A 24,896-nucleotide genomic window follows, 5' to 3' on the forward strand; every position below is an offset into this window, starting at 1 on the left:
TTGTGCTTTTACCTAGTATATTGTAAATAACAGTGGTTGCAGAATATATATGGAAGATAAATATTAGTACTTTGTTTTGGCCTCATCTGTGTTAGATTTTTTTCTTTTTTTTTTTAAATGTCTTCCTACCACTGCTGATGAATATTGTGGTAAAAATGGTTGGGTGAAAAAAAGGTGACAGACCATCACAGTGTATAAGAATTACTTAATGTGATCAGAGCGCTGTGGAAGTTGCTCATAGGGGGTGTGAATTAGCACAGTTGCTGAACTTCAGTGAAGCTATGGTACTTCACTTGTCTGAAGATCTGTCTGCAGTGCCTAAACCAGTATTATTCTTCTGCGGGAGGTGTCAGAGTACATCAGAAAAGAGTACATCTCTTTTATGACAATTATTAGTTTCCATCTGGTAATGCTCAGGCCTGGGAGAAGCCAAAAAAATTTTGACCCTGTTTCATTGAATAAGAAATCTCAGGATTTCAAGTACTTCTATTTTCAGTCAGTGTAAAAATGGTAGAAATACGTGCTTGTCCATAGTGTGTTAATTTTATTTAGGGATCTTTATTTAGATATTTGAATAGAAGCTTAAAATGGTAGATGCAGCAGATCAAGGACGACATAAGCTAATACGCAGATCTAAATATTAAATGCTGATTTGATTTCTTTTTTTCCTTTGCATGTTTAGCACCATAGCATCCAACGAGCATCAGTAGCCACAATAAAGGTGTTGCTGCATTCTGGTTTATTTTTCTAACATTCTGGCTGTATTACATGAACTGCATTGACATTGAAAGGCTTTTGAATTTACCTTACTACATATTTGGGGTTTGGTACTTTATTTGGAGGATGACTTGGTTAAAATACCAGTTTAGATGTGAGGTAGTACAATCTTAGTATGCAGTACACCTCCATTTCTACTGACAGTAGTGCATAGAAGACTAGACATTAGAAAGCCAAATTATCAAGTTTAATTGTTAGGTGTTTGGAATTAAGAAATTATCATTTGCAGCATTACTCTGAGATTGTTGTCCAAAGCTTGATTTTTGTCTTAGATATTGAAGACACAAATTCTGCATTTAGTTTAAATGTTTCTGTAGGGGAAATTTCATGGATTATAGACTGACTTTCGCACACTTGTCTTTAGTGTTTGAGTTGTGTAAACAAATGGTTTCTACAACCAAAAAACCTACCAACCAAAACTCTCAAGTGAGCTACTTAATGGTTTATACCTGCCCACATTAGAACATTAAGAACTTAGCACAAACTTTACCCTAACACTATATTAACATATGCCTTTTTTTTTCTTTTTTTTTTTTCCCCAGGTATCGAAATTTTGATCAGCCTCATCGATTCTATGTAGCTGATGTATACACTGATCTTACTCCACTCAGTAAATTCCCTTCCCCTGAATATGAAACTTTTGCTGAATATTATAAAACAAAGTATAATCTTGACCTTACCAATCTCAACCAGCCACTGCTGGATGTGGACCACACATCTTCAAGGTAACAACAGTCATATTTGTGTCTGATGCTTGTAATTTGACAATAAAATGCCCTGGGTTTTTTTAATTATAGGATAAAGTTGAGGGTTTGTGTGTTCCAAAATAATGACCAATTTTTTATTTTTTTTTTTTTCTTAAGGGGTACTTAATAGACTATAACAACTGTAACTTGATGCCATTTTTCTTCCAGAGGTAACTGTGCTGTCACTTCACAATGCACTAAGGTTGAATGCTAAGAATAAGTCATCACTTTAGAAATTTTAGGCTAGTAAATTCTTTTCATTAATTGTGTACTTATATTAAAGTATTTTTATGTTGTTGTTAGACTTAATCTTTTGACTCCTCGCCATTTGAATCAGAAGGGGAAGGCACTTCCACTAAGCAGCGCTGAGAAGAGGAAAGCCAAGTGGGAAAGCTTGCAGAATAAGCAGGTAAAATAGAAGTATCTAATTCAAGTTGCCTCTCTCTTAGCAGTGATCTGACAATTACTTTTACAGGTAAAATTCTTTTCTTCCCTCCTCCTCTCCCCAGATACTGGTTCCAGAGCTCTGTGCTATACATCCTATTCCAGCATCGTTGTGGAGAAAAGCAGTTTGCCTCCCCAGCATACTTTATCGCCTGCACTGCCTTTTGACAGCAGAGGAACTAAGAGCTCAAACAGCCACTGATGCTGGTGTGGGGGTTAAATCACTTCCTGCAGATTTCAGGCATGTATTTTTTCAGGATGTGTTTTTCAATATGATATCTGACTTCATTGGACAATAAGGTGAAAACTGAATTATTACAGTATGAATTTAAAACTGATACCCTTTGTTTAACTCACGTCAGTTTTCAGTGAAACATAGCTTAAAAAGACTTGATTGTGAATGGTGAAGTTAGATACTGCAGTTACTGTTCTTTTCAGAAGAATGTGGCTTTTTTTAAACATGTATGTTCATGGAGAATCTTCTTGTCTTGTGGCAATATTTTTTTGTTAACAAAATCGGCATGTATCTTTTCAGATATCCTAACTTGGACTTTGGATGGAAAAAGTCTATTGACAGCAAATCCTTCATCTCTATTCCTAACTCCTCTTTAGTAGAGAATGAAAATTACTGTAAGCACAGCACAATTGTAGTCCCTGAAAATGCTGCACATCAAGGTGCTAATAGAACCTCTTCTGCAGAAAACCATGACCAAATGTCTGTGAGTTACAGAACACTGCTCAATGAGTCACCCAGTAAACTCCAAATTGATGTCTCGGCAGAACTTGCAGCAATTAATGGTGTTTCTTATAATAAAAATCTTGCCAATGGCAATTGTGATTTAGTTAACAGAGACTTTTGCCAAGGAAATCAGCTGAATTACTGCAGGCAGGAAATACCTGTACAACCAACTACCTCATATCCCATTCAGAATTTATACAACAGTGAGAACCAGCCCAAGCCCAGCAATGAATGTACTCTACTGAGTAATAAATACCTTGATGGAAATGCTAACAGATCTACCTCAGATGGATGCCCCAAAATGGCAGTGACCACCAGTACTTCAAAAGCTATTAGTCTTTCAAAAGACACAGCAGATTCTGAAACAAACCCTTCCAATGGGTACTCCTCAAAAACTCTTGGTCCTAATCCTGGCCTCATTCTTCAAGCTTTGACTCTTTCAAATGCTAGTGATGGATTTAATCTGGAGCGGCTAGAAATGCTTGGTGATTCATTTTTGAAGCATGCCATCACTACATACTTGTTTTGCACTTACCCTGATGCTCATGAGGGACGGCTGTCATATATGAGAAGCAAAAAAGTAAGTAGTAACAATCCAGTAATGATATGTAAAAGGCACGTTGTAACCAGCCATATGCATAAGAATTTTGCTAGAAGATTGAATGGCAACAGGTTGATTTAATTCCACACCTTTACCAATTATACATTGGGTAGCATGTATATAAGAATAAAAATACTGGACTACAGGATTAACATTACCATAACTGATTGTTTGGAACTGTTTTCTGCAGTTCATTTTGAAATCTAGACCAGTTTATTACCAGCCTAAGAAAGGACAGGACGGAATAAAAGTTCTGGGTTAGCAAGGATGATTGGTGGACTGAACACTAGAGCTGTATTGAGTTTCTTTAACAGGAGTGCTTGAACGAAGGATTGATTTAGCAGCACAGAGTCTTAGGTTGCAGCTTTATTTGATCTTTCCTTTGTTTCCTCAATAAGTTACTTTCCTTGAAAACTTTTACCGTGATCTTACAGGAATGCTAAAACTAAATCAACAACAACAAAAAAAAAATCTTAGAGAAGTGCTGCATCAAAACTTTTGGAAGTATTTTAAAGTAAATGTAAACAGTAAAGAGCAGAGTCTTCAGTTCTGCTGCTGCTGTTTTTAAATTCTGGAATAATCAATCATCTGAAAGTGTTCTGGATTTTTTTTTTCCCCCACATAATGTGATAACTTGAATTAAATGCTGAGGATTTGATTGTCTCTCTCTGATAATCATTTAATTCTCAGTGATGTATTTAAAGTAGTTTAATCTTGGAAAATAAGGAGGGCTAAATAAATTGCACAGTTCAAGTAACGGAAGTGATTGAGTATTTAAGTTCAAATCTCAAGACTTTAAAAACAAACATGGAAAGTGTGATTAGAATGAGAAATGAAGCTCAGAAGTTGATAGTTAAAAAGTAAAAAGAAGTATGTTTGCATGTGAGTGCTGCTTTTTTTTTTTTTTTTCCCTCCCTTCCCTTTAAAATATTTAAAAGAATTTTAGAGGCTATCAAAATAACATCTGCATTACAACTTAGTAAGATTTGTTATATGGAACTGTTTTAACACTTTCTACTGCCAAAGTTTAGGTCAATCTACCCATAATACCAATCATTTTTCATTCCAAATCCAGCCTGAATGTTGATCATTAATAATGGTAATTAATGACACTCATACAGGTTATATTTACTATTATTTTAAAAGAAGCAATAATTTTGTTTTGAAAATAGAATTTATCAGATTTCTTTAATTGAATTTGTCACATCTAATGTGCTTAGCCTTAAAAAAATTAAATGAAAGCAATCTATCTTAAGAAAGCTGAAATATCTTTTGAGATCTGTACAAAATGCATTTTGTCAGACATGTCAAGATCTGGCTTGATGTATAAAATTGCTCTTTTTTTTAAAAATTTTGCTCCTTTTGCATTTTAACCTTTTTTTATGTAAGAGTATGTCCAGAGGCTTATGAGAATATTTTTCTTGAAGGTCAGCAACTGTAACTTGTATCGCCTTGGAAAAAAGAAAGGACTGCCTAGTCGTATGGTGGTATCGATTTTTGACCCCCCGGTCAATTGGCTTCCTCCTGGTTACATAGTAAACCAGGATAAGAGCAACACTGATAAGTGGGAGAAGGATGAAGTGGTAAGACTTAATTTAACTATGCTGAGGAATAACTATTCATGTGTCTGTATTCTTTCACCCCTACTGCCTTCCAACCCCCAGATATTTTGCTAAAAAAGTAAATCTGTATCTTTGTTTCCTTTGTAAAACTTCACCTTAGCTTATGGAAAATTAGAGGAAAACTGATCCCGAATAGAACCCAGAGCAAGGAAAATTACTGAGCATCATCCAATAATGAGTGTATATATTAATGGAAAAGCAGAGAAGAAAAAATGTTTTGTTTGTAGTTAGCATGGTCTCAGGAGTTTTTCTGAAATAAATGGATTCACCTTCATAGAATATATGAAAGGAAGGTGGTTTTCATAGTGCTGAGAATGAAGATTGGAACTGGCTTGAGAAAATGTTCAATATTGGTTGCTGTTAGCTACACCATGGGTATGGCTGAGGGCTACTTCGCATCCAAAATACAATGCTGGGTTAGCCACCCTCACTGTCTAAAGCTTCAGAACAGCTTAATGAGGAACAGCTCCAATTATTTTCTGACTAAACTCATTTTATGTTGAGAGTAGAAGTGCATGTGCAAGAAATACCACTGATCACAGCAGTCAGTAATGTAATCTTTAAGTGTTTTGAGAATGGTTTGGAGGTTGGGGAAGGAGGTGGAGGTATTTTTTTACTTTTTCCCGAAATCTGAAGACCACACTTGGACTGTAGAACCACCAGAGGGCACACGAGAGGACTGTTAGTTAGATGTACTGTCCAAATAAATGTTTATTTCAGAATAAACCAATCTGATTATTGTGGTTCTGTGTGTGCCAAGATTTCATTTCAAAGAGACTTACTGCTGTACCTTTCTAAAAGTAAGGCAGTACATTTGGGACAGGAGTTAATCATTGTTTTTTAAAAGCTTTCAGTTCTCCATATCTTTTTAGTGGCCTCTTTCTCTTTGCTAGTCACTGTTTATTTGTAAATAAAATACACCCTTTCAGACCAAAATGCAGACTGGGGTTTGTGCCAAGTAGGTATTTTGCTTTCTTGCATGTAACTTTCATTCTCCATCCATGGGCTGATGAACTATAACTGGGGCTAGAAAACTCGTTTATTATGACAAATTGTTACAAAAGCATCCTAGTCAGATGTTGGTATTTTTTGTGTTACCAGGCTTTATTAACGGGAAAGATCTTCCTTTGTTCACTTGATCAAATACCTGATTTCCAAAAAGCATGAAAGAAGCACTTAGATGTATTTAGCTTGTAAGTGGCTATAACTTACTCAGAATCAATCAGGTATTCTTTAAGGAAAGGTTCGTTCTTCTGAGGTTCATTGTTGATTTATTTTTTTAAATGCTGTCTAATGATGAAAATAATGACCTATCAGACTTGCTTCCTGGCTCCTTTACCTACTGTTCATTCTCATCACGTAGACTTTTATTATTTTTTTTATACATGAAGCAATGTGCAAACAATGTTAGGGTAGTTCATGTAGCTGTTCTGCTAATTAAAATGAATTTAATTTTAAGAAATTTATGAATGAAATTGTAGTAAAAATTAAATTTATCACTTGTTAAATCTTTGTGAAAAACAGACAACAAAATCTGTTTTGAATCATCTAACTAGACATGTCTTAGTGTATTTTTTTCAGTGACAGATATGACAGGTGGTATGTAACAAGAAAAAAATCAGCACTAGCTGTAATTGGGACTGGTTAAATTAGTCTTATTTTGAGCATTATACTGCTACTAGTATCCAAAACAACTATGTCGAATCAAATTTTGCTATCTCTTTCTGATCAATTAAAGCTACAGAAATCCCAGCTGTGTATATGTGAGATGGGTAATTACAGCAGCAGAAATTCTTTTGGCAAAATGTCTAAACTGAATTTCTGTAGCCACTTTTCCTGCCCTCCCCCCCCAGTCACTAAATCTGACTAAGCCTGCTCTGTCCTGATGAGGAATGCTGTGATCTGTTTGATCCTTAGCTGATTTCAAGTGTTGCCTAGTGCACCTTACAGCTGCCACCCATCCACACATCTAGAGAGTTGTGCATTTGACCCAAAGGGAAAAGTCCCCCATGGTAGCATCTGGTTCACAGATATGCAAGATTAAGTGTCCGAGACCTATAATATGACATACATAGATTGAGGGCAGATATGAGCTGTTTCACTTGATTCAAAATGGTGTTGGCTTTCAGGACCCAATCCAGAAAAGCACTTTGAATCTGATCTTGCTTCTATCAAATTCAGTGGCAGAATTCCCGCTGACATCAGTGATGCTGGTTTGAGTCTGTGAATAGTCCTTTTGATGTTAAGAAGACTACTTGTGCATTTAGCTAATATGTTTAAGTGCTCTCCTGGATTGGGGCCATGGTGAATTGTACAGCATTGCATAGCTTGGGCATATCTGTATTCAATTTATAATTTACATCAGTCCATACCAATTTGCTCAATATGAGCAGGACAAAGACATGAGACATCATTAGTTTTGCTGGTGTGGGTATATATGAGTATTAGAAAATTGGTGACAACTTTAACTTTTAAGTAATTAAGGCTGTAAGTACAGCCTGAAAAGACTCAAAACTGTAAACCAGTATTTACTTGTTTAAAGGATTAATACTATTTGCCTTTGCATTATTATCCTACTTCATGATTTCATAAATATGTTAATATTCAGTTTAAAAACAAACAACAAAAACCTATATTACAGAAATGTTCCATTTTGTTCTGCTTTTACATTTTTAGACCTGCCATATCGAAATCCTGCTGATATTAAATGTATGGAAATCTGGAGAGATTTCATATTTGTTAAAATTGAGAATTATTAACTTGCACTGTGGTCCTTACAGAACAAAGGAATATATCTAATATCTAGTAAGCAGCCAGATCACTTATCGAATCCTCACCCCATGCAGTGGAGACAGTCACCCACATAAGCATTAGATTCTTGCCAGCTAACTGGTATTAGACTTCCAGTTTTGATCTGTAATACAAAAATTGCCTACACTGATTCACTAAACTTACTTTCTACTAGTTTGCCAAGTAGGCTGAATTAATTAGCAGCTAACTGTGTTTGAGAGCATAGAGAAAGGTATTTTGTTGTTCGGGTGATTATTATTGGAGAACTAGGGTAAAGAAGTTTTACAGTTGTCTCATTGAATGCATTTTCCAATTATGTGTCCAAAAACTGAGATTATCTTGAGTATTACTATAGCAAATCATGCAAGTCCCTTAGTATTTGCCATAGAAGGATCTATAGAGAATCTTCAGAATTACATTGGTTCAACGTTTGTAATAGCCTTAGCAGCTAGCGAGAAGGATGCACCCAAATAATGTTCCTCGTACTTCTCCAGATTTGTGTATAATGTTTAGTGGATTTAGCTAATTGTATGTGCACCATATTCTAATATGAGCACGAGTTCCTATGAAATGCTGCATGTTGTATGTAGAACATGCCATTATAGGTTAGTAATAAAGGGTTTATATTCTGAGGCAATTATTCTAGTCTTAGAATGCTAGTGTAAATTGAGGTTGTATTGTGCATCTGATCAGACAGTGTAATTAGGAACGTGAAAAAAAATCAGTCTTCTTATTAGCAGACACTACTCAAATCCCATGCTGGAATTCCAGGATTTTATTCTGGAATAAAAGTTTCTCATTTCCCTCTTCAGTACTATATTTTTTTGTGTTCTTTCATAGACAAAAGAGAACTTGTTGGCTAATGGCAAGCTTGATAATTATGAAAATGATGAAGAGGATCAAAACCTAATGTGGAGATTACCCAAGGAAGAAGCAGACTTTGAAGATGATTTTCTGGAGTATGATCAGGAGCATATCAAATTCATTGATAATATGTTAATGGGATCAGGGGCTTTTGTGAAGAAAATTTCTCTCTCTCACTTTTCAACCACTGATTCAAACTATGAATGGAAAGCGCCCAAGAAATCATCCCTGGGTAATGTTCAGTTTTCGTCAGATTTTGATGATTTTGACTATAGCTCGTGGGATGCTATGTGCTATCTGGATCCTAGCAAGGCTGTTGAAGAAGATGATTTTGTAGTGGGCTTCTGGAATCCATCAGAAGAAAACTGTGGTGTTGATGCAGGAAAACAGTCTATCTCGTATGACTTGCATACAGAGCAGTGTATTGCTGACAAAAGCATTGCAGACTGTGTGGAAGCCCTGTTGGGCTGCTATCTGACCAGCTGTGGTGAAAGAGCTGCTCAGCTTTTCCTGTGTTCACTGGGGCTGAAGGTGCTCCCTGTAATTAAAAAGACTGATTGGGAAAGCACTTTGTGTGCTACCAGAGAGAACTGTAACAGTGAGCAGAAAAATCTTTCATCAAACTCTATTTCTGCTTCTGTAGCTAATTCAGAGCCTTCTCTGTATAAAGACCTGGAGTATGGTTGTTTGAAGATTCCACCAAGGTGTATGTTTGATCACCCAGATGCTGAAAAAACCCTAAATCACCTTATTTCTGGTTTTGAAAACTTTGAGAAGAAAATAAACTACAGTTTTAAGAACAAGGCTTATCTTCTTCAGGCATTTACTCATGCCTCGTACCATTATAATACCATTACTGGTAAGTTGTCTTACACTAGTGGGTTTTTTCCCCATATTGTAAATGCAGGAGAAGCAGTATATGATGTGTGCCCATACATAGTTTTTTTTTTAGACATGTTTCTTTAAAAGGACGATGGTCTCTGAATATTAACTCTTTGAAAATACTATCTTGCTCCTTATTTCAGGAAGGGGATACGTGTTGAAGCTGTATCTCAATGATTATTCATATTTTGATTTGATACAGATAGAAGGCTTACTGAAGTCTTAACCAAGTTTTGGGAAAGAGCAGCATTTCTCATCTTGTCTGTATCACTAGTTGTATATGACTGACATTACATCCTCATTTAGCTGACATAAGTTCTTGTAGAACTCTGGAAAATTGCAGTGTACTTCTAGAAGTAGCGATCATGCTTTGCAAATATATTTAGCAAATTTGTCCCATAATTTAATCTCAAGAATATTACCCTTTGACCATACTTCTGAAGATTAAAACTAGACTATACAACTTTAATTAACTGAATAGTCTATAGGACTGTACTACATGGAGACTTTCCTTTGAAGTTGTGAATTAGAAGGCATAATTTAAGTGTAGGCATTGTATCGAGTATATATTTATAGTCCAAGTTTGAAGCAGTTGACTAAATCAGGCTAAATATTAATTTCAGGTTAACTAACTGCTTAATGTTTCTGTACATGCTCTCATAGAAGATTTTACAGCAGCACAAATTTGTATTTCTGTGATCTTCTTGAATTACTTTTGCTTATACTAATTAACATAGTATTTGTTCATTCTAAAACTTTAAATATTTTCCCGTGATAATATACAATTAAAAACAAACTATGGTAAATTCCAACCCTGGTAGAAGTGAATGGCAAATTCCTGTGCAATCAGCAGTCTGAATTTTTCCCCAAAATGTATTGGTTCTTTATACCAAGGAGTAAGCAAGCTCTGCTTTAATTAAAGAAGTCATTTTGACATGTTAGTACATTGAAAAACAGTTCAGACCATACACTGGAATGCTCCTTTAGCTTTTTATTCTAGGTAATACTACCCACCTATGTATTTACTTTTCACAAGTATTTCACAAAACATATAGAAGGTGGATAATCCCTTTACACACATATACGTATACATACATATATATAATATATATACTAACAGAAATCTTGAGGCATAGTGTCTAGATGAAATTGCGTTGTTGGGTCCAGAAATTTTGGTTCCATTTGTTTGCCAAGTAAGGCAGCTATGAATTGCTGTTGTTTGTAACTTTTTCTATTAAGGAGTAGCTAGTAATTGACATCTGGCAGTATCTTAGGTACAGCTGCTATAAAAGCAACTTAGTACTAGTCATTTCACTCTCATGTTACTTTTGTAGTAATCCTGTCTTCCTTCCTTTCCTACCTACCCATCCCTGTTTGCTTTCAAGACTGTTTTTTGCTTTTGTTTATTTTGTAAAAATAGACTTGCATAGCTCTCCATTCCTATCCCCTGTCAATTTTCCAAACATCCAATGCTTGGCAATTTTAGTTTCCAGTTTAAAAGACCCATTCTTAATGGGAATCTTTGTTCAGAGCTTTCTGAGAAATCTAGGTGTGTGGTGAATTAGATAAAAAATCTGAGATTGTATGTTCCCCCTGCTTTTAATGCATTGATTTCTTACGAATTTTTTTGATATTTAATTGTTATCATTTTCAGATCAGCTTGCTAGTGGAATCTCTTGATTATACTTTTTTGATGCTTCTCGGTGCAGTGGTGAAGCTCTTGAGTAAAAGCATTAATGGATTATAAACACAAGTGGTTTGCTAGCCTGACAAATCAATATTTAGTTAAAAAGTGTATTATTAGATATAGCTTCTGGTTTTTCTTTTTTTTTTTTTTTTTTTTTTTTTTAATTTTTTTTAAAATAGAATTCAATAATTTATCTGAACACAAAGATACCTGTTTTAAAAAACAGATTGTCTTCTCTGAGAATTGGCTAGTTTGTGGAATTTAAATGGCAGTGTACCAAACCTCTTATCCAGAATGGCCTGGAAAGAATGTGTGGGTTAAACTTAATTGTGGTTTTGTACATTCTTTTATTTCCAATGCTTTAAGATTGTTACCAGCGCTTAGAGTTCCTGGGAGATGCAATTCTGGACTACCTCATAACCAAGCACCTTTATGAAGACCCACGGCAACACTCTCCAGGAGTTCTTACCGACCTGCGATCTGCTCTAGTCAATAATACCATTTTTGCATCATTAGCTGTAAAGTATGACTACCACAAGTACTTCAAAGCTGTCTCTCCCGAACTGTTTCATGTTATTGATGATTTTGTGCAGTTTCAAATGGAAAAGAATGAAATGCAAGGAATGGATTCTGAGGTTAGTGGAAGTAGAAGAAATGTATTCAGTATCTGATTCGAAGCATGTTACTGGATTTCTTAGTGATGGGCATTTTTGTAATGTTTTACTTTTATGCACACAGCAATCAAAGAAGCAGGCTCCCAGTAATAAAGCATGCAATATGCAAAGTAAAATACAATCTTTAGAGAGTATGAAGTAAGAACATTCAAAAAATAATTAAATTGAAAACAGTTTGCCCCTAGATTTTTGTGACACTTGATTTCAGTCACTATTTTGCTTTTGTGGTGGTGTTAGAACAATATGTGGGCAGGGGGGGAGCAGGACCACTTATAGCCTGGAAGCTACTACTATATCATACAGTCATGAAGTAGAGTTACTAAGTCACATAACACTTGCTTAGTATAGGATATCCATGCAACATCATTAGCAATACTACCTTGGCACTATGTGAAGATTATTTAATGTAGCGCACTGACAGCGATTTTCACTGGTTTTCTTCTGATTATTTCTGCTGGAGCAGGTGTTGTTGCACTGTACTCAAGTATAGAATCATAGAATCGTAAGGGTTGGAAAGGACCTTAAGATCATCTAGTTCCAACCCCCTTGCCATGGGCAGGGACACCTTGCCCTAAACCACGTGGCTCAAGGCTCTGTCCAACCTGGCCTTGAACACCGCCAGGGATGGAGCATCCACAACCTCCCTGGGCAACCCATTCCAGTGCTTCACCACCCTCACTGTAAAGAACTTCTTCCTTATATCTAGTCTAAACTTCCCCTGTTTAAGTTTGAACCCATTACCCCTTGTCCTACTACTACAGTCCCTAAGGAAGAGTCCCTCCCCAGCATCCTTATAGACCCCCTTCAGATACTGGAAGGCTGCTATGAGGTCACCACGCAGCCTTCTCTTCTCCAGGCTGAACAGCCCCAGCTCTCTCAGCCTGTCTTCATATGGGAGGTGCTCCAGCCCTTTTATCATCCTCGTGGCGCTCTGGACTCGCTCCAACAGCTCCATGTCCTTTTTATGTTGAGGACACCAGAACTGTACGCAGTACTCCAAGTGAGGTCTCACGAGAGCAGAGTAGAGGGGCAGGATCACCTCCTTCGACCTGCTGGTCACGCTTCTTTTGATGCAGCCCAAGATACGGTTGGTTTCTGGGCTGCAAGCGCACACTGCCGGCTCATGTTAAGCTTCTCGTCAACCAACACTCCCAAGTCCTTCTCTGCAGGGCTGCTCTGAATCTCTTCTCTGCCCAACCTGTAGCAGTGCCTGGGATTGCCCCGACCCAGGTGTAGGACCTTACACTTGGCTTGGTTAAACTTCATAAGGTTGGCATCGGCCCACCTCACAAGCGTGTCAAGGTCCCTCTGGATGGCATCCCTTCCCTCCAGCGTATCAACCGAACCACACAGCTTGGTGTCGTCGGCAAACTTGCTGAGGGCACACTCAATCCCACTGTCCATGTCACCGACAAAGATGTTGAACAGGACCGGTCCCAACACCGATCCCTGAGGGACACCACTCGTTACAGGTTTCCAACTGGACATCGAGCCATTTGCCACAACTCTTTGCGTGCGGCCATCAAGCCAGTTTTTTATCCACCAAGTGGTCCATCTATCAAATTGATGTCTCTCCACTTTAGAGACAAGGATGTCGTGCGGGACAGTGTCGAATGCTTTGCACAAGTCCAGGTAGATGACGTCAACTGCTCTGCCGCTGTCCATCAGTTCCGTGGCTCCATCATAGAAGGCCACCAAATTGGTCAGGCAGGATTTCCCCTTAGTGAAGCCATGTTGGCTGTCACCAACCACCTCGTTGTTTTTCATGTGCCTTAGCATGTTTTCCAGGAGAAACTGTTCCAAGATTTTGCCAGGCACAGAGGTGAGACTGACTGGTCTGTAGTTCCCCGGGTCTTCCACCTTCCCCTTCTTGAAAATGGGGGTTATATTACCCTTCTTCCAGTCATTGGGAACTTCACCTGACTGCCACGATTTTTCGAATATGATGGACAGTGGCTTAGCAACTTCATTTGCCAGCTCCTTCAGGACCCGTGGATGGATTTCATCAGGTCCCATGGACTTGTGCACGTTCAGGTTCTTAAGATGGTCTCGAACCTGATCCTCTCCTACAGTGGGCCTAAGGTCTTCGTTCTCACAGTCCCTGCATCTGCTTTCCAAGACTTTCGTGGTGTGGTCAGAGCATTTGCTGGTGAAGACTGAGGCAAAGAAGTCATTAAGAACCTCAGCCTTCTCCAAATCCATGGTAGCCAGTTCTCCTGATAGCTTCTGGAGAGGGCCCACATTGTCCCTAGTCTGTCTTTTATTTGCTACGTATCTATAGAATCCTTTCCTGTTATCTTTTACATCCCTTGCCAAACTTAATTCCAGCTGGGCCTTAGCTTTCCTAACCTGGTCCCTAGCTTCCCGGGCAATGCTCCTATATTCTTCCCAGGCCGCCTGTCCTCGCTTCCACCTTCTATAAGCTTCTTTTTTCCCTCTAAGTTTCCTCAGCAGCTCCTTGTCCATCCATGGAGGTCTCCTGGCCCTCCTGCTGCACTTTCTTCTGGTCAGGATGCAACACTCTTGAGCACGTAGCAGGTGATCCTTGAATACCGACCAGCAGTCTTGGGCCCCCCTGCCCTCTAGGACTGTATCCCATGAAACCTTATTAAGGAGGTTCCTGAAGAGGCCAAAGTCTGCTTTCTTGAAGTCCAGGGCAGTGAGCTTGCTGCACGCTCTTCTCACCGTCCTGAGGATCTCAAACTCAACCATCTCGTGATCACTAGAGCCAAGGATGCCCTGGAGCATCACACTTCCAACCAGTCCCTCCCTGTTGGTGAGCACAAGGTCCAGCATGGCACCTCTCCTCGTCGGCTCCTCTACTGCTTGAAAGAGGAAGTTGTCTTCCACACAATCGAGGAACCTCCTGGATTGCTTGTGCCGGGCCGTACCGTCCCTCCAGCAGATGTCAGGATAGTTGAAGTCCCCCATGAGGACCAGGGCCTGCGAGCGTGAGGCTGCTCCTATCTGTCTGTAGAGCGCTTCATCCACAGAGTCCTCTTGATCAGGCGGCCTGTAACAGATCCCCACCGTAATGTCCCCCGTTGCTGTTTTCCGTTTGATCCTGACCCACAAACACTCTGTTACCTCATCACCCGTCCCCAGACAGAGTTCCATACTCTCTAGCCTATCACTGACATAGGTAGCAACGCCCCCTTCCCATCTGCCTGGCCTGTCTTTTCTAAATAGCCTGTAACCTTCCATTCCGACATTCCAGTCATAGGAGCCATCCCACCATGTTTCTGTGATACCAATGACATCATATTCCCGTAGCCTTGCACACATCTCTAATTCCTCTTGCTTGTTCCCCATACTACGGGTGTTTGTATAGAGGCACCTTAGCCGAGCTCCAAATGCAGCCGACTCAATGGCTGGGGCAGCTGGAACATCTCTGCATCGCTCCAAGCACTTATTACAGGGGCTGGCAACTGACCAGGAGTGTTGGGATGGATCAATGCTCCCCTCCCCCAACATATCTAGTTTAAAGCTTTCTTGACCAGCCTGGCAAGCCTCCTACCAAAACAGCTCTTCCCCTTCTTTGTCAGACCAGTTCCACCAGCCTCCAGTAGATCTGGCCTCCCAAATGGAGCCCCATGTTCTAAATAGCCAAACCCCTGACTATGGCACCAGCATTCTAACCATTTATTAACCTGCCAAACACGCCTAGCTTTTTTAAGGTCCTCCCCTTTGTCCTGGAGAATCGATGAAAAAACTATCTGAGCTCCAGAGCCCCTAACCACCTCTCCCAGGGCTCTGTAGTCCTTCTTAATGTTTTCCAGGATACTGCTATCTATATCTCTAGCACCCACATGGACCACTAGGAGGGGGTAATAGTCAGCAGGACTTACTAGAGCAGGCACCCTCTCAGCAACATCCCTGATCCGAGCCCCCGGCAGGCAACACACCTCCCTCGAGACTGGATCAGGCCGGCAGATGAGTGCCTCTCTGCCTTTCAAAGTAGAGTCCCCTACTACTATGACCCTCCTCTTTTTCCTGGAGGCACCAGTAGCGATCCTCTTTACTGGTGCATCAACAGGGTGCTCATTAGGTGTGGTGGGTGCTTTCTCATTAGCCCCCTGCAGAACTGGGAAGCGGTTCTGGGTGGGGACATCAGATTTAGGAGGAAGCCCCTTGTTGTTAATTGTCCTCTTCCTCCTTTTTTTGTTCGTTTTTCTCGTGACTAATTCCCAGCTTCCTGGGTTGCTGCTCTTCTTCTTTCCTATGTGAGCAGTGCTAGACGTTTGCAGCCCGTGCGCAGTTTGGGCCTGGAGCAAGCAGCCCAGCTTCCTCTCAGCTTCCCTGGCATCTTTTAGCTCACCAACAGCCTCCCGCAGCTCAGCCACCTGCTGCAGGAGGACCTCCACCAGGGCGCACCGAGTGCAGCCCTGTCCGTTGTGCACCCTCGCCTCAAGAGACCAGTCGAGGCACTTTCTACACTCCGAGGTCTGCGCCGCAGCCTCCCCTCTCATCGGCTCTGTCTGGGTGCCTACGCTGGCCCCCGCCGGGGCAGAGCTCCCAGAGCGGGCCCTGCTCCTGAGGCGAGTGCTCACCATCCCGCTCGCTGCCTGCGCGAACTGCCGCGCGAACTGCCGCGCAAACTGCCGCGCCACGCCCTGCCTGACGTGCCGCGCTCATGGTCGCTCGCGCTCCCTGGGATGGGTTTTTACCCACTGAGGGCTGGTGCCGTCACTCCTGGCGCCGCCCCCTGTGAGTCAACTGCTCGCGTGAGCTGAGCTGCCGGCTCCTGGGCAAGTCCTGTCGAGGACTTGAGGCTCCCTCGGTCGCTCTTGCCGCTCCGAACTGAGGCTCCTGGACGCTGTGCTTCCCCCCCGCTCCGGTGTTAAAAGCGTCCTCTCTGGAGATACTCACCTCGGCAATTGATCGTTAGTGGTCGATGATGACCCTTTTGAATCTGCCACCGTCACTCCTGGCGCCGCCCCCTGTGAGTCAGCTGCTCGCGTGAGCTGAGCTGCCGGCTCCTGGGCAAGTCCTGTCGAGGACTTGAGGCTCCCTCGGTCGCTCTTGCCGCTCCGAACTGAGGCTCCGGGACGCTGTGCTTCCCCCCGCTCCGGTGTTAAAGGCGTCCTCTCTGGAGATACTCACCTCGGCAATTCAATTTGTGGTGGATTATTTCTGCTGGAGCAGGTGTTGTTGCACTGTACGCAAGTATGTGTGACGTGCTTCTGAAGGCTTTATATCTGCTAGCCAGGGAAGCATTGCATGCATCTTTCAAATAAGCCACTTGAAAAATAATTTAACTGAAGACCTGCAAGCACAGATCCTATCTGTGCTATGTAGGAAGAAAGCTAATGGTAATGGACGTCTATTTGCTGGAGAATGGACTAAAACTAATTCACTTAGATAAGCTGATCAGAAAATGTATGAGCGCAGGGGTCTTGCGCGTCAAATTCTAATCAAGGTCCTGGAAGAGATGGACTTTCCCATTATCCTTTCTTTAGAAGTGTTATCCAATACGTAACCCTCATAGTTTGTATTCTGAAAAACTGTGACTGATCTCTTGGAAAGTATTCTATCTGAGAATACTCCAGCACTAAACAAACATGTTATCTTTGTCTTTAGTAATTTCTTCTTTCTAATACACAATTTAGAAGCTCGGTAATCAAAATACTTCGGTTACATACATGTTTTTACAGCCCTTGCACTGCGTTGCAGAGTGAAATCTATATGAGTGAAAAGCTAAAAACTTATTTTAAGAGCTCAGAGTAATGATTTTTAGGTTCATTCAGTTTTTTGCTAGTATGCAAAAAGATTACCTAGAAACTTCCTCCAAAGTTGCAACCAAATTGTGTGATAGCTGTTTCAAATAAAATTCTTGTTTCGCTCTCCCTACGCCTGCTCCCTATCTTGGTCTGGCACTGAATTGCTGAAACTCTTATTTCATCAGAGTTAATGCAAGAGTCTTTGTTTCTGCAGTTAATGCCAGCTAGACTGGTTTCCATGTGTGTCTCCACGTCATCTGCTTCGCTTTTTTCAAATATCACTCCTGAAACGTCTGTTGTCCCTTGCTTTATAGCTCTTAGTTTCTCTCTCCCGTTATTTCAGTATAACTCAAAAGTGCTTCAGTTTGCACTTGATATGAAATACACTATTCAAAAGAGTTGAACTTGGTTTTTAACATCAAAATTCCTGTTTGAAGTGTTTACACATCAGGCTGACTTCTTGTTTGATTTATTTTAGAGAGAAATACTGGGTGGTACTAGTTCATGAAGTATTTTGGTGACTCTTAAGAGGACTGAATTGGGTTTAAACCCCAAGGTAGAGGCCAAACAGAGTGAGAGGGTAGTTGCTGGGGAGAAAAGACAAATGTCTCTTTAGGCAGAGGAGTGTTATGGTGAAAAACTTTGGTTTCAGGTCACTTTGTTTGGACTTAGGTGAATGTATATTGTATGTATTTGAGGTATTTCTTATAAAGGATTAGATTAACTCAAGACCTTTAAAACATAGACAAAGTTTAGCTTTAGTAATGAGAATAGGCTATTGTCTTAAATTAGTAACATAGAAGAAAACACTGCCTGCTACCTTTAAAAGATAGCTAAGTGTGCCTGCTAGCTCAGTCTGATGTTGCTGGTTATCACTTACTAATGGCTCAGTTTACTAGTGCTTGTTTCATGCTTGTCTTCTGGGGTAAATGAGGTAAGGAAAAGTACATCTAACTTTCATCCAGAGATTTTGGAGCTTTCATATAGATTTTTGAAGCTACTTCTGGGAGACACCTCATGTATGAACTCTTCCTTTATTTTGCGTAGCTTTCTAGTATTAACTGATAGAGCCAAGTCTGTTTTTTATTGGAAAAACCAGACCCATGGTAAAATCCTGCAGAAATGCATGAGGAATTCACAAAGCACATAAGGTCTCTGTACACAATGGTGTTTGAGATTTTTTTTTTTTTTTTTCACATTTGAAAAATGATATATCCAGCAACTTGGTTTCATTGGGGAATAAAAGAACAAGTTCATTGTGGAAAATTATCAATGAAAAACTTAAAGGAAGCAGCACAGGGTAGCATGAAAGAGAGCTTACATTTCTGAAGATCTTTTTATAAGATGCAATTGTTTCTCTCTTCCTCCTTTCTTCCCCCCTCCCCTGCTTTTTTTTAATTACTAACAGCTCAGAAGATCTGAAGAAGATGAAGAAAAAGAGGAAGACATTGAAGTACCAAAGGCCATGGGGGATATATTTGAGTCCCTTGCTGGTGCCATTTATATGGATAGCGGAATGTCTTTGGAAATGGTGTGGCAAGTGTACTATCCAATGATGAGGCCATTAATAGGTATTGTCTGCTTTCAGAAAAGAAAATAATAGTTAAGCACCATCTGCTATGAAGAGAAGAAAGCTAATTTTTTTTTTTTCCCCCTCCAAATAGAGAAATTTTCTGCTAATGTGCCCCGTTCTCCAGTGCGAGAGCTGCTGGAGATGGAGCCAGAGACAGCCAAATTTAGGTAAGAGTACACTTCCTTTGGTACACACTGCCATAAAACGTTCTTAAGCTGTGCTTCATAAACTGCTGAGGATTTTTAAATGTCAGAAATTCATTTCTTTTGCGCTAAGCAGCTAGCGTGATCATTGTGTTTGCTGATTTTATTGCTTTTCCTTGCATAACTTTCTGAGAAAAGTAACGATTTCTGTTTAACTGAACTGCTTTAACTTCTGTAGAAAAGAGAACGTAAGTCTCTTATTTCACATTAACTTGCCTAGGGAGTAAGTAATTCTTGTGTATATTTTTGCAGTCCTGCAGAAAGAACTTATGATGGAAAGGTCAGAGTAACAGTGGAAGTTGTAGGAAAGGGAAAGTTTAAAGGTGTTGGCAGAAGCTACAGGATTGCCAAATCTGCAGCTGCGAGAAGAGCACTACGAAGCCTCAAAGCAAATCAACCTCAGGTCCCAAACAGCTGAGACTCCTCTTAAAAAGAAATAAAATGGGGGAAAAAACACAAATAAAGAAAATTTTTAAAAATGTTGATGTTGAGAGGAACAAATTGGAAGACAGAATTTAAAGTTTGTTTGATAACAGAATAGATAACAAAACATGTAACATGTATAAAATTTTGGAACTAATTGTAGTTATAGTTTTTTGCGCAAACACAATCTTGTCTTCTTTCCTCACTTCTGCTTTGTTTAATCACGAGAGTGCTTTAATGATGACATTTAGCAAGTGTTCAGAATAATTGTTGTCAGGTCTTCATGGTTTACTTTTATTGTCAGTACAGCTTTGCTTAGTGTTAGAAGGCCAGGGAGCTTATGCCTAATGCAGTTGCTAGATTTATATATAGTAATCTTGAAATTCTTCAATCTGTGCACTAGTGCCAGTCATAAAGCAGTTGATAAACTGTGCTGGATGATTGGGTATAAGGAAGAATAAGTGTGCCAGTATTCTCTTTCTTTTTTTTTTTTTCCATTTTCTTTTTTTTTTTTTTTCCCCATTAATCTCTTCATGTCATCTTTTTACATTAAGATGGCATTCCCAATCATTATTGCACTTATTTGTTAGGGACAGATTCTAATTGAAATGGCTGGCATATTGGTAGAATGAAACTTCGGTTTCATTATGCCACACAGTCTTGCATAAAAAAAGGTTCTTGCCTTAAAAATAAATAAACCCTCATTAATAATCTTTTAATTTCTGATCTTTTTTTGGAACAAACTGTTTTACATTCCCTTCATTTTATTATGCATTTTACAATGATACAGCTCTATATTTACAGTACAACTCATTACTATAGCTGTGACTTATTACAGGATTATAATAGAAATTGTATTCATATATATGTAATTAGGTTATTTTTAACAATTCCGAGGAGGTGGTTAGTCGAAAGTTTTTTTTATACCATAAACAAATATGGTCTTTGGTTAAAATTCCAATTTTACACAAACCTACAAGCTAGATAGTTCCAATACTGGAAACAGTAATGAATAATTGCACAGTGCAAACTGTCACTCTAACAAAATAACCTTTGACATATCACACCTTAAATATGCTGCAGATTTTATAGTCAATTGGTTACGTATTTAACGAACAGAGCACCTTTACACTTAAAGATATTTCCACGTAAATTTCTTACTGTACTTTTCAGAGTTGCATGCATATTTCGCTTACCAAAGCTGTGCTGTTAAATAACATGAAAGTTGATGTTTGAGATACAACTGCCGTACTTTTGATACATCTGTGATTTAGGTCCTTAATTTAGAGAAATTAGCTCATTGGTGTTTTGGTCTACTGGGGGTGGGGGGAGGGAAAATCATACTTTTATTTTTTAGGCTTTGCCTATACTTCTTTAATTAGATTTTTGTAGGCACTCTTCACTTAAATACCTCAGTTCTTTTTTTCTTTTCTTTCCTTTTTTTTTTTTTTTTTTTGGTTGGTTTTTTCCTTTTTTTTTTTTTTGGTTGGTTGGTTTGGGGTTTTTTTGGGTTTTTTTGGTTTGGTTTGGTTTTTTCGCATGCATTGTTTTTTTTCTGTTTTGGTGCTATGTTTATATATTATGCTTGAAATTTTAATTTTTTGCACTGTAACTATAATACCTCTTAATTTACCTTTTAAAAAAGCTGTGGGTCTTGTATTCCCACCAGTATCAGTAGAGGTTTGCTGCAATTTTGCCCTGTTAATTATGCTTGAAGTTTGAGAAAGCAGAGCAAGGTGTTTTAACGTTTTCCAGCACAATAGTTTGAACTTGATGCTGTGTCTTATGTATTAAATTACAAATAAATACTGTATTTCCTGCTTTTAAACCTTATTCCTTTCCTCACAAATGCACACTAAAACAAAGCGAAAACTGTCGGCTCTTGCTTTCTTAACAAAAGATAAAATAAATGCCGTAGTGACAAGGGGTAGACATTAAGCTTTTCTGAAATACAGTTTTCAAAAGTTCATATATTTTCTGCCTCAGTCATTTTTCATTCTGCAAAAAGGACCATTTTTGTATTTGAAAGCAGCATTGTTATAGTAGTCAGAACGAGAATTAAAATACTAGCTTTTAAAAAATTCTAGCATTTGTTTGGTACTTCAGTCATTAAAATATAACAGGGACGTTATCAGACCTGCAAGTCTGGATATGTGTAAAACAAGTGTAAATGAGATGAAATAGTAAAAACACACTGTCTGAATTTTCAAAGGTAAATTGTTTTGAGTTAGCTGAAGGGTTTGGATTTTTTTGGTTTTTGGGGGTTTGGTTTGTTTTTTTTTTTAAAAAGATCACTGATTTAAGTTACAGCTCTTTTTTTCATGGTAGGAGTGAAGTTTTCTAGCAAAAATGCATGATTACTAATGTTAACAATTCTCTCTTTCTGGCCAGACACCAATCAGCAGATGAAATCAGACCATCTAGAAAGTCTTAAGTAGTTTTAACTGCATTATGAAAAACTAAAATTTAAGTTAGTCTTTGAATGCCTAAAATTTCTTGCTGATTATTACAAGGTTATAGATTCTCAGGGGTTTCAGGTAATTGCTAGCAGTAAAGTGCTACAGAGTGTTTTGATGCAAAGAAAATTAACTGAACTTGTTCTGTGTTTCAGAATAGTTTAATGATCGCTTTGTTACTAGGTAAAGCCTATGAATTGGAAATCTGAAATGTGTAGTGGCTGACTATAAAGTAGTTTCTGCTGCTGATGCGTTTTTAAATGCGTTTTAAATGCCGTAATTTTTTCCAGTGTGACCTCATTGAAATATTTTTTATCCTTGAGATAGAAAATTCATATTAGTTTCCATGTTATACATCTGTGTGTTTTACCCTACAGTTGATATGATTTTGATATTGGACATTGTATGCTATTAAAGACCTAAATCTGATCATTTGAAGGTTGGGATAGAAATCACTTGACATGCTGTAAGCACAAGTGTAAGTGGACTGTTGTAACCCATCTTCAAAAGCAACCACACAGGCTTGTCATAATAGTGTGGGGGTTAGTTGGCATGAACCTTGTTTGGTTTGTTTTGTTTTTTTTTTTTAATCTAAGTCCTGTTATACTGTACTTTAAACAGTCCTCCTAACTATGCTGCGTTTTTATTTTTATGGCTTTTTTTTTTTTTTGCGCTGTTCTGTTCATGTAGCACAAATAAGCATTGCACTTGGTACCATGCTTTACCTCATTTCAAGGAAAAAATGCTTAACAGAGAGGAAAAATGTGGTTTGGCCTTGCTGCTGTTGTGATTTACTGAATTTGAAAAAGATAATTATAATGCCTGCAATGTGTCATTTACTTGCACAACTGAGATAGGTCATTTGTAATGTCTGTGGCATTTTTACTGTATGTGGAAAAAATACAACAAAGATGTGTAACAACTCTTGATTGTATTTTAAAGCTATTGTCTTTCTACTACATCATTTTACTGTTATGTGAAGTAATTAAAATTAGAATGACCTCTGACACTCCAGTAATTATCTCTGAACAAACCAACATATTATGAATATAATGTAGTTTTTGCGAGTAGACAGCCCGTAGTAATTTGGTCAGCCTGAACTAAATCTCTGCTCAGTCTGAATATTGAGTGCCCAGTAGCGACTTCTGAAGTGTTTGTTCAGCTTGATGCTGCTAAAGTCCATACAGAAAAAAAGCCTACTATCTTTAAGTCTCATTACACAATATTATGTTGTGACTGCAGAGTACAGAACTTGAACAAGAACCAGTTTCCATGCTGGGGAGGAATATAGTGGTGGCCCAGGGATAAGGTGCCAGATCCTCAGCTAGTGCAAATTGATGTGGTATCATTTTAATCAATGGAACTGCATTCTTTTACATATCTGAAGATCTTGTGTTTGTATGTATGTTGCAGAATTTGGGTTTTTCTCCTTGTAAGGAAATAGAGAACCATAAACTGGAAATGATGGGTTTTTATGTTACTGCATATGACATAGCTACGCTACATGCATTCATCTGTATAGAAGGTGAAATCTTTGTATCCCAGTCACAGCAGCACACGTAATCTGAAAATGAGGAGTAGCATTATGGTCTGCTGTGATACTGCACTTGCCTCTCTGTGACAGTATTCTGGGTTTGTATGTTTTGAGTGGGGATCTCTACAAAAACAGTCTCATGGAAATATCTGTATTTATTACATGAGTGAAGCAAGAAGGGTTTTAATTTTTGGTACTTACTGACATTGGTCCTTTTCCAATTGCTCTAATTTTCAAGAAGTTAATTTCTTTACGTTCATATTGGGTTTAAAACTTAAAACACTACAGTTCGTGACCATGAAATGTAATCTAAATATCAACTGCAACTCCATCTCAGTTCTGTTAGCAAATATCTAGAGGTCGTAGTATACTCCACTAGCAGTTAAAATTAACTTCTGTCAAAGCTGACTACATTTTTAAGAAATAAATTTTATCCAATAAAGCCCTTGGGTTTTTTTCCTCTTATTTGAATGGCAACCACAGACTACTTTGATTGCTTTGTAGATGCACTCAGAATTTACTGCAGCAGCAAGTTGGAGAGAAAAAATGTTTGTAAACAAGAATTGGAAATTGCAGGCATTTTTATTGTAAATAGTTTGACTGAGAAGATGGTTAAAATCAAGTAGAATGAATAACATATAATTTGATGGACAATAAAATACTTACCATCACATGCTGCAGCTGTCTTTAAGGGACATAAAATGTAATTCATTCATACTGTAATCATGCTGCAGAAGTTTGCAATCTGCACCTTATGGATCACAATTACCTTTAATAGTTTTTTGTAAGAATTGTAGCTGAGTATATCTCCAATAAAGTTATGGTCTGTTCACCTTGTATTGGCTTTTTGATTTTGTTTTTTAGTTCCTCTTAATCTTTCCATAAATCTTCTAGAGTTTACAAAAAATTACTTCTCAGTCTCCGTCTAAAAATAAAAAATATAATTTGTGAAAACCTTATTTCTTGACCTTGTTTAAAGACAAGTCTGCTTGTCTCCTTCCTCTGATGAATGAACTGTCTTCATAGGTATGTGAGGACTCTTAAGGGACGCTCAGGTTAAAATGATGGTGTACGCGCTACAATTGGATCTCTGTGTTGACCTGCAAAATTTCTGTTGGAGCTGGGAGGCCCCAGAGCAGGAGGTTTCAATAACACAGGTTT

General features: G+C 38.7%; 1 protein-coding gene across 7 annotated transcripts in view; it reads left to right on the top strand.

Annotated features, from left to right (window-relative positions):
* DICER1 (dicer 1, ribonuclease III) overlaps positions 1–24,572 on the top strand; it is a 72,911-nt gene extending 48,339 nt beyond the window's left edge. For 6 of the 7 annotated variants that reach the window (XM_030481500.2, XM_030481497.2, XM_030481502.2 and 3 more), the window contains 10 exons: positions 1,320–1,502; positions 1,827–1,932; positions 2,033–2,208; positions 2,503–3,286; positions 4,735–4,890; positions 8,560–9,442; positions 11,519–11,787; positions 18,955–19,117; positions 19,211–19,286; positions 19,575–24,572. In XM_030481500.2, the coding sequence (XP_030337360.1) occupies positions 1,320–1,502; positions 1,827–1,932; positions 2,033–2,208; positions 2,503–3,286; positions 4,735–4,890; positions 8,560–9,442; positions 11,519–11,787; positions 18,955–19,117; positions 19,211–19,286; positions 19,575–19,740 (2,962 nt within the window). In that variant the 3' untranslated portion in view covers positions 19,741–24,572. Of the gene's footprint in view, positions 1–1,319; positions 1,503–1,826; positions 1,933–2,032; positions 2,209–2,502; positions 3,287–4,734; positions 4,891–8,559; positions 9,443–11,518; positions 12,290–16,971; positions 17,652–18,954; positions 19,118–19,210; positions 19,287–19,574 lie in introns of those variants that run through there. The other variant, XR_003990819.1, reaches the window with a different exon arrangement.
* The last annotated feature ends 324 nt before the right edge of the window (positions 24,573–24,896 follow it).

The sequence above is a fragment of the Strigops habroptila genome, chromosome 4 (genome assembly GCF_004027225.2).
Source record: "Strigops habroptila isolate Jane chromosome 4, bStrHab1.2.pri, whole genome shotgun sequence".
In the NCBI taxonomy this organism is placed as follows: Eukaryota; Metazoa; Chordata; class Aves; order Psittaciformes; family Psittacidae; genus Strigops; species Strigops habroptila.